This window comes from Triticum aestivum, chromosome 2A (genome assembly GCF_018294505.1).
Source record: "Triticum aestivum cultivar Chinese Spring chromosome 2A, IWGSC CS RefSeq v2.1, whole genome shotgun sequence".
Taxonomy (NCBI): Eukaryota; Viridiplantae; Streptophyta; class Magnoliopsida; order Poales; family Poaceae; genus Triticum; species Triticum aestivum.
The window spans coordinates 469,470,235-469,480,645 of record NC_057797.1 but is presented as its reverse complement, the minus strand read 5'-3'; the positions used below and the strand labels follow the sequence as shown (position 1 = coordinate 469,480,645).

Genomic DNA, 10,411 nt, shown 5'->3' with positions numbered 1-10,411 from the left:
TTCATGTATGAGAACATAGTGTGTACTTTGGTTGACTTGCTTGATGATCGCCAAGCCATAGAAAATAGGGACAATTCCATTCTTGCCCCTAGTTGGTTCCCACCCCCGGGTTTTGCCCTTACTTTTCGGGCATGCTCAGTTTTGCCCTTAGTTTTTCCCCTCCGTCAGCTCGAATGCCCTTCTGTCACAGCTCCGCTTGGTCAGCGCCGTTTGACCGTGACGGCTCGACGTTTTGGACACATTTGCCCCTGGGTTTGATACCCCCCACCTGTTTAGTCGTCTTCTAGCTCCCGCTTCACAAGAAAACAGAGAAGCGGCTGGGAAGAGAGGTGTGACATCGTGGTGTGGGGAGAGGTGGGAAGGACCATGTCGACGTCGGCCATCTCGTCGGAGAACTCGCCGCCGGCAGCCGAACAGGTTTGATAGCTCATCTGGTCCCCTGCTTTTCTAGGGTTTGCTAGATTTGGGGGTTAATTTCTGGATCTTGGCCTGATTTAGGTGGATGGGGTAGGCATTGTTCAGCACAGCTCCGAGTTCTACTTGGCAGACTCGACATACTGTGGCTTGGAGCCGCGCTCGAAGCATCGTTGCCCGAGGCACCAGCTAATCCCGGCTTGTCGTGTCGCCTGGGGAGGCGCAAGCACTGGACGTCGTTTTTTGGGTTGCCCTCTGGATGTATGATTTCATTTGCACTGCATTTTCGTTTCCATTTTCTTATTTAACTTTCAAGGAGAATTTTAATCAAATTTATTGATTCAGTTGCCAGATGAATGTGAATGGGCAGTTTGGGTTGACCCACCACCTCCAGAACGTGTTGGTCTTGCCTTTGAAGAACTGCACGAAGTGATCGAACATAGCTGGATCAGAAGTCACCACCTGGAGAAGAGATCAATTGATCTTGCGAAGAAGAATCGTGCATTGAACAAGGAGTTGAAGAAAATGAAAGAAATTATGTGCATAGGGACAATGTTGTTTGCTAGCATTTTCATTTGTTTTCTAGCAATCTCAATGGCTGTCTGTGCACAGAATGCACATTAGTTTATGATCTATGTAGCTCAAATGCACTTGTTATGTTATGAAGCTGTAATGAACATATGAAGTTGTATGAACCTAGCAGTTGTTATGTTATGTTATGAAGCTTTATGGACGCAACAATTTGCCAAATGCATGTATTGTGAAAAGAAAGATCAAACAGAACATAATTCACAACCAATCTTGCTGCAACTAGACATAGTTCACAAGTAGCATTTGATATTCTTCAACAACCAAAAGAACATAGTTCACAACCAATCTTGTTGCAACCAAAAGAACACATTACAACAAATCTAACAGTTTCAAACTTGCACAGCACATTAGTACTCATTTTCCATATTTTGCCTTCTTGCTCCTTGTGTTGCTAGCTGGGATTGTCATCTCCCTAGCCCTGCTCCTAGTCAGTTTCACAGGGATTTGGGGAACAACTGGAGGGAGAACTTGCTCTTCACATGCAGCAACTCTTGCATCTACATTGCTGCCAGTAACTGAGCAAGGTTCTTCTTCTGGACTTGTAGAAGTGTTAAGCTTCCTCTTCTTGCTGATAGCCATTGGAGATGCTCCTCTCTCTGCTGCCTTCTTATAGTTCTTCCTTGGTGTGCTAACAAATAGGGAAGAAATAGTTGGTTAGTAACAGTACAAGAGATATTTGCAGGTAAAAGCACATAAATAAGGCACATAAATAAATCAAAGAGGAATATTACCTTTGAACTGTGGAAGCTTGTGTTGCTGTCTCATTTGTTTCACTGTGGGGCTCTACTGGAGCATCCTGTGCACCTGCAGGCTGCACTGGAGCATCATCTGCACCTGCAGGCTGCACTGGAGCTTCATCTTCACCTGCAGGCTGCACTGGAGCTTCATCTTCACTGTATGGCTCCTCTTCTTCTTGTTGTTTATCATGTAGGTCTGCATTTTGGTTAGGAGGGTCTTCTTCAGCATTGTCAGCTCCCCAGTGTGCATCTTCTTCACCAAATGCTGGATCAATGGCTTTTTTGCAGGTTTTCAGTAAGTGACCCAAGCCACCACACCTCTTGCATTTTCTCTTCCTAGGACCAAGTCCTTTTCCTTCACTTGCTGGCTTAATTCTTGTCTTCCTTGGCCTGCCAGGTGCAGCTTTGTTCTGTACAGGTGGACTTAGTTTGAAACCAGGGTCTACAATATCCCACTGCTGTTTTCCTTCAAGTGCAGGCAGGTTCTCAGCATATGTTTTTTTAAACATTTCAACTGAGAAGTACTTGTGCACATACTGGTCTATTTCTTTAGCTTCCCCTCTTAATGATGTTATGAAGAATAGACCATGTATGCATGGCTGGCCTGCAACTTGCCACTTTCTGCAACTGCATGTTCTTTTCTCTACATCCACAGGGTATCTCCACTCCCTCTTCTCCTTGTCTATGGCAGTCACCTCTGCTTCAGTTGGACTTCTCCTAACTAAAGTCATGTCCAAGCCTTTGGATTTTGCCATCAAAATCTTCATAACTCTGGGAATTATGATATGCCCATTGAATTTTTGTAGTTCTATGCTATTCCTAAGGCCAAATTTTTGCATTAAGTACTGCCTGATCTTATCCAACAAGTCCACAATGTGGAGACCCTTGAACTTTTTAATTTTGGAATTGAATGATTCTGCAAGGTTGTTATTGACATAGTCAACCTTGCAGATATCATTGAATTGTGCCCTGGCCCAGATTTTTGTGTGGTGCTCTTCCAGATAAGCCTGCACCTTGGGTTTTGTGCACAACTGTCTCAGGTGATAGTTGTGCTTCTTAATGCTATAAGTCAATGAACAAGGCCACAAATGCTGGTCATAGAACTTCCCCCTGAATTTCTTAGAAAAATTCTGAGCCAGATGTCTCATGCACTCTCTGTGCTCTACCCCAGGGTAAATTTCATCTACAGCTGTCTCAAGACCCTTGCATGCATCAGTATGAATTACTAGTCCTTCAGGATGACCTATCACCTTCTTTAAATTTTGGAAAAACCAACCCCAACTCTCTTTAGACTCAGTCTCCAAAACACCATATGCAACTGGAAAAATCCAGTTATGTGCATCAATTGCACATGCAGCAACCAACTGACCTCTGAACCTACCATTTAGTGCAGTAGCATCAACAGCAAGGTAGGGCCTACAACCAGCTAAAAATCCCTGCCAGCAAGCTTTGAAACTGACAAAAACTCTCCTAAAACACTGCTTCTCATACCTCTTTCCTCTTAGCTGGAAAGGAACTGTGTGTGTGTCAATTTCTACTACACTACCTGGAGAAGCCCTCTCAACCTCAGCTTTGAATGTGTACAAAAGCTGGAAACTATCCTCATATTTACCATACAAGTTGTCAATTGCCATTTGTTTACCATAAAACACTCTCATGTATGGCAATTCTATACCATATTTTTTCTTCAAATTAGTTACCAACTCACCAGGACCAATGTTGGAGTTTTCTCTGACCCAATTTTGCACAGCATGAGCTATCCACCTCCTCTTGGCTGCTCTGAGCCTCTCAGTTCTGTTCACACTTGGGCAGTGGTGCTCATAGGGATTTACTTTAATCTGTAAATTGAAACAAAGCAAAACAGTAAGGCAAACAGTGTGGCTGAATGAAACTGAATATGCAAACTAAATATGCAAGATACTGTCAATGAGATTAGTTAGTTAGTACTGTTACTACCTGAAACAAAGTACTGTTTCTCATTAAAGAGGCATGTAGCCTCCATCTACACCTTGAAAATGCACAGTAAACAGTGAACCTTGATGGATCACTCTTCTCTATTTTGAACTCTACTTCATGCTGAATTGAGAATGTGGCAACTGCATTCCTGCAGTCAACAGCAGAAGGAAAAACAACTCCTTCAGCTAAACTAGGATTTTCCCTGTCATACATCATCTCAGGCCTGTCCTCATCATCATTCTCAAAATGTCCCATGTCAATGTTCTCTTGTTCCTCCTCTGAATCTGTATCTGAAAACTCAGCAGGAATAAAATCCTCATCTATCTCTTCATTTGTCTTCTGCACAAGATCTGGAAACATCCTCTCATCCTCCTCATCTGAGCCTAGCACATCATCAGGCTCAGCCTCCTCAATCATAGGCTCTAAAGGAATTTTAGTGTCTTTGCAGCCAGGTTGCCTTGGTACATTTGCAGTAGGAGTTGCAGGTGGATTGCAAGTACTACTAGGGGGTGTTGACCTGCTCCTAGAAGTACTTCCTGCAACATATGTTTTAGATGTTGCTTTAGAGGCAGGGGGCTTTGCTGCTGTAGTTGCTGCTTCTGCTCTACATCTCTGAATTACAGTAGTTTCAACATTTGCAGTTTTCGAATCAGCATATGTAGCAAACATTACACCTAACTCATCATCACACTGTAGAGGATTCCAAGTAGCTTTCTCTACATTCCAGAATCTGAACTCAGCTGCATCATGCATACCCCAAGGATATTTCCTATAGATTGTAGACCTAAAATCATTGAAAGAACTTGTGCAGTCCACCACTAGAGGGAAACTGAAGCTTGCATCATGTCCCTTAGTACCACCCTTTGCTAAAAGAGTGGTCTCCATTCTAATTGTCAGAAAGAACGCACGCGATGGATCCATCCTACGATTGTGAACACAACCGAAGTCATGGAATGCACCTTTCTAATCATGGAAACAGATGAGTAAGTACTGGATCTGGAAACTTACCCTACTGGGATCTCCTGCCTTGAATCTGTCGTGCAGTCACTCCTCATGGCATCGTCACCGCCACCACCACCGCTGTGCGAAGAGCGTGTCTCCACCATCACCGCCGCGTGATGTAGATCCGGCGATGTGGACTTCACGACATCGAGGCCATGGTTTCTGTGGGAGCCCGCGTCGCCGCCGAGTGCTAGGGTTTGGGTCGCCTTTGTCGTCGCCGATCTAGGGTTCGGGGCTGGGATAAGACAGAGGGAGGGGAAATGGCAACTACACTGTCTAATCTATGTGGACCCACTTGTAAGGAAGGCCCAGGGGCAACCAGTGTCCAAAACGTCTAGCCGTCACGGTCAAACGGCGCTGACCAAGCGGAGCTGTGACAGAAGGGCATTCGAGCTGACGGAGGGGAAAAACTAAGGGCAAAACTGATCATGCCCGAAAAGTAAGGGCAAAACCCGGGGGTGTGAACCAACTAGGGGCAAAGATGCAATTATCCCTAGAAAATAAATGGATCTTCAAGAAGAAGACTGAAGCTGATGGTAATGTTACTGTCTACAAAGCTCGACTTGTTGCGAAAGGTTTTCGACAAGTTCAAGGAGTTGACTACGATGAGACCTTCTCACCCGTAGCGATGCTTAAGTCTGTCCGGATCATGTTAGCAATTGCTGCAATTTATGATTATGAAATTTGGCAAATGGATGTCAAAATTGCATTCCTTAATGGATTTCTTAAAGAAGAGTTGTATATGATGCAACCAGAAGGTTTTGTCGATCCTAAAGGTGCTAACAAAGTGTGCAAGCTCCAGCGATCCATTTATGGACTGGTACAAGCATCTCAGAGTTGGAATATACGCTTTGATAGTGTGATCAAAGCATATGGTTTTATACAGACTTTTGGACAAGCCTGTGTTTACAAGAAAGTGAGTGGGAGCTCTATAGCATTTCTAATATTATAAGTGGATGACATATTGTTGATTGGAAATAATGCAGAATTTTCGGATAACATAAAAGGATACTTGAATAAGAATTTTTCAATGAAAGACCTCGGTGAAGCTGCTTATATGTTGGGCATCAAGATCTATAGAGATAGATCAAGACGCTTAATTGGACTTTCACAAAGCACATACCTTGATAAAGTTTTGAAGAAGTTCAAAATGGATCAGTCAAATAAAGGGTTCTTGCCTGTATTACAAGGTGTGGAGTTGAGTCAGACTCAATGCCCGACCACTTCAGAAGATAGAGAGAAAATGAAAGTCATTCCCTATGCCTCAGCCATAGGTTCTATCATGTATGCAATGTTGTGTACCAGACCTAATGTGTGCCTTGCTATAAGTTTAGCAGGGAGGTACCAAAGTAATCCAGGAGTGGATCACTGGACAACAGTTAATAACATCCTGAAATACCTGAAAAGGACTAAGGATATGTTTCTCATTTATCGAGGTGACAAAAAGCTTGTTGTAAATGGTTACGTAGATGCAAGCTTTGACACTGATCTGGATGACTCTAAGTCACAAACCGGATACTTATTTATATTGAATGGTGGAGCTTTAAGTTGGTGTAGTTCCAAACAGAGAGTCGTGGTGGGATCTACGTGTGAAGCGGAGTACATAGCTGCTACGGAAGCAGCAAATGAAGGAGTCTGGATGAAGGAGTTCATATCCGATCTAGGTGTAATACCTAGTGCATCGGGTCCAAAGAAAATCTTTTGTGACAATACTGGAGCAATTGCCTTGGCAAAGGAATCCAGGTTTCACAAGAGAACCAAACACATCAAGAGACACTTCAGTTCCATCCGCGATCAAGTCAAGGAGGGAGGCATAGAGATTTGCAAGATACATACGGATCTGAATGTTGCAGACCCGTTGACTAAGCCTCTTCCACGAGCAAAACATGATCAACACCAAGACTCCATGGGTGTTAGAATCATTACTATGTAATCTAGATTATTGACTCTGGTGCACGTGGGAGACTGAAGGAAATATGCCCTAGAGGCAATAATAAAGTTGTTATTTATATTTCCTTATATCATGATAAATGTTTATTATTTATGCTAGAATTGTATTAGCCGGAAACTTAGTACACGTGTGAATACATAGACAAAACTGAGTGTCCCTAGTATGCCCCTACTTGACTAGCTCGTTAATCAAAGATGGTTAAGTTTCCTGATCATAGACATGTGTTGTCATTTGATGAACAGGATCACATCATTAGAGAATGATGTGATGGGCACGACCCATCCGTTAGCTTAGCATAATGATCGTTAAGTTTTATTACTATTGCTTTCTTCATGACTTATACATATTCCTCTGACTATGAGATTATGCAACTCCCGAATACCGGAGGAACACCTTGTGTGCTATCAAACGTCACAACGTAACTAGGTGATTATAAAGATGCTCTACAGGTGTCTCCGAAGGTGTTTGTTGGGTTGGCATAGATCAAGATTAGGATTTGTCACTCCGAGTATCGGAGAGGTATCTCTGGGCCCTCTTGGTAATGCACATCACTGTAAGCCTTGCAAGCAATGTAACTAATGAGTTAGTTGCGGGATGATGTATTACCAAACGAGTAAAGAGACTTGCCGGTAACGATATTGAACTAGGTATGATGATATCGACGATCAAATCTTGCACAACTAACAGAATAACGTATGTTGTTATTGCGGTTTGACTGATAAAATCTTCGTAGAATATGTAGGAACCAATATGAGCATCCAGGTTCCTCTATTGGTTATTGACCAGAGATGTGTCTCGGTCATGTCTACATAGTTCTCGAACCTGTAGGGTCCGCACGCTTAACATTTGATGACGATTTGTATTATGAGTTATGTGTTTTGGTGCCCGAAGTTTGTTCGGAGTCCCGGATGACATCACGGACATGACGAGGAGTCTCAAAATGGTCGAGAGGTAAAGATTCATATATTGGAAGGTAGTATTTGGACATCGAAATGGTTTCGAGTGATTCAGGTATTTTATCGGAGTATCGAGGGGTTACCGAAACCCCCCGGGGAAGTATTGGGCCCACATGGGCCTAGGGGAGAGAGAGGGAAGCCCGCTAGGGGGGTGGTCCCTCTCCCTCTCCTTCCTTTTCACTCCGGTGAAGAAAGGAAAAGGGGGGAATCCTACTAGGACTAGGAGTCCTAGTAGGACTCCCCCCTTGGCGCGCCCCCTCTAGGCCGGCGCCTCCTCCTCCCCTCCTTTATATACGGGGGCGGGGGCACCCCAAAGGCACATCAATTGTTCTATTAGCCGTGTGCGGTGCCCCCCCCCCCCTCCACAGTTTACTCCTCTGGTCATACCGTCGTAGTGCTTAAGTGAAGCCCCGCGCGGATCACACCATCATCACCGTCACCACGCCATCGTGCTGACGGAACTCTCCCTCGACCCTCTACTGGATCAAGAGTTCAAGGGAAGTCATCGAGCTGAACGTGTGTTGAACTTGGAGGTGTCGTACGTTCGGTACTAGATCGGTTGGATCATGAAGACGTTCGACTACATCAACCGCGTTAACCTAACGCTTCCGCTTTCGGTCTACGAAGGTACGTGGACACACTCTCCCCCTCTTGTTGCTATGCATCTCCTAGATAGATCTTGCGTGATCGTAGGAAATTTTTTGAAATTGCATGCTACGTTCCCCAACAATTAATACATTGGTAAACATAATTTTTTGAGGAAAACAAAAGCATTAATTGGGTGTTTTTGCAAACTACAAAAATATTCCACCACTCACCATCTACCTTGGTTGGTGAGATTTTTTAATTGACCCCTATAAACCGGAAAGGAGGGAGTATGCTACTAGCTACTCTATGATATACTAGCTACCTCACTAAGAGCTTGGTTAATAATACAGCCAATGGTCGACTATAAGAAGTCGCCATGTCATATACAGCCAACCTCTTAGCCGGCATGTACAATAATAAGTTTTAAATACATACTAGTTTATCAATAGTTGGCCCACCTTACATCCTCACAAAGTGTCTTGGGTCTCGTGTTGCAGCTGGCTCTACTAACCAAGAGCTCGCTTCTCTTCTCTCTCCTATTCTCTTTCCTCCAACTAATAAGCACATATATATTATTCTATTCCTTATAGCCTACTTATGTCACTCTATTGTACTTGCTCTAAGACTAGCCACAATTTAGAGTAACATACACTAGTAACATACACATATCCCTAGACTATGTTACTACCTTTCATAGAGGGTAGTAACATGAGTATGGTAACATGCAAAGCCTCATTTATTAGGTTATAGACTCATATTGCATTGGGACATGTGATGTTACAGTAACTAGCTAAGTTACTCAAACTACCTCTCTCCTCATTAACTCATTGCCGCATAAGCAAATTTGTTGAGTTGGACTCGATGTTACTGCTGAAGTTACTCCCACAGTGGCTGGTCTAATGCATAGTATCATAGAGTAGTATCATATGTAGTACTTTATTTATTGTCATGCATGACACATAGTAGCATAGCATTTATTATGACACGGTTTCATGATACGATACTTAACCCTCTCTTTCTTCATTTAATTCTATGACAGCTCATCAAAATTGCCTAGTTGGCATGTGATACGTCTCCAACGAATCTATAATTTTTTATTGCTCCATGCTATATTATCTACTGTTTTGGACATTATTGGGCTTTATTATCCACTTTTATATTATTTTTGAGACTAACCTATTAACCGGAGGCCCAGCCCAGAATTGATGTTTTTGCTTGTTTTAGGGTTCCGAAGAAAAGGAATATCAAACGGAGTCCAAACGGAATGAAACCTTCGGGAACGTGATTTTCTCATCGAATACAACTCAGGAGACTTGGACCCTACGTCAAGAAACGTAACAGGAGGCCATGAGGTAGGGGGCGCGCCTACCCCCCCAGGCTCGCCCTCCACCCTCGTGGGCCCCCTGTTGCTCCACCGACGTACTTCTTCCTCCTATATATACCCACGTACCCCCAAACAATCAGATACGGAGCCAAAACACTAATTCCACCGCCGTAACTTTCTGTATCCATGAGATCCCATCTTGGGGCCCGTTTCGGAGCTCCACCGGAGGGGCATCGATCATGGAGGGCTTCTACATCAACACCATAGCCCCTCCGATGAAGTGTGAGTAGTTTACTTCAGACCTACGGGTCCATAGTTAGTAGCTAGATGGCTTCTTCTCTCTTTTTGGATCTCAATACAATGTTCTCCCCCTCTCTTGTGGAGATCTATTCGATGTAATCTTCTTTTTGCGGTGTGTTTGTTGAGACCGATGAATTGTGGGTTTATGATCAAGTCTATCTATGAATAATATTTGAATCTTCTCTGAATTATTTTATGTATGATTGGTTATCTTTGCAAGTCTCTTCGAATTATCAGTTTGGTTTGGCCTACTAGATTGATCTTTCTTGCAATGGGAGAAGTGCTTAGCTTTGGGTTCAATCTTGCGGTGTCCTTTCCCGGTGACAGTAAGGGCAGCAAGGCACGTATTGTATTGTTGCCATCGAGTATAACAAGATGGGGTTTTCTTCATATTGCATGAGTCTATCCCTCTACATCATGCCATCTTGCTTAAGGCGTTACTCTGTTTTTAACTTAATACTCTAGATGCATGCTGGATAGCGGTCGATGAGTGGAGTAATAGTAGTAGATGCAGGCAGGAGTCAGTCTACTTGTCTCGGACGTGATGCCTATATACATGATCATACCTAGATATTCTCATAACTATGCTCAA

The 10,411-nt window shown here is 43.4% G+C and overlaps 1 protein-coding gene across 1 annotated transcript; it reads left to right on the top strand.

Moving 5' to 3' along the window:
- The first annotated feature begins 217 nt into the window (after window positions 1-217).
- Window positions 218-1,143, top strand: LOC123185415 (uncharacterized). The gene is made up of 3 exons (XM_044597296.1): window positions 218-417; window positions 499-675; window positions 760-1,143. Exons 1-3 carry the CDS (start codon window positions 367-369, stop codon window positions 1,036-1,038), a joined length of 507 nt encoding a protein of 168 aa, XP_044453231.1. The 5' UTR covers window positions 218-366; the 3' UTR covers window positions 1,039-1,143.
- The last annotated feature ends 9,268 nt before the right edge of the window (window positions 1,144-10,411 follow it).

Bases quoted from the DNA above. Each gene is read 5' to 3' on its own strand.
- LOC123185415 (XM_044597296.1), top strand. From the start codon at position 367: ATGTCGACGTCGGCCATCTCGTCGGAGAACTCGCCGCCGGCAGCCGAA. The intron at 418-498 runs GTTTGATAGCTC...GGCCTGATTTAG, and splicing joins CGCCGCCGGCAGCCGAACAG to GTGGATGGGGTAGGCATTGT. The intron at 676-759 runs GTATGATTTCAT...TTATTGATTCAG, and splicing joins TTTTGGGTTGCCCTCTGGAT to TTGCCAGATGAATGTGAATG.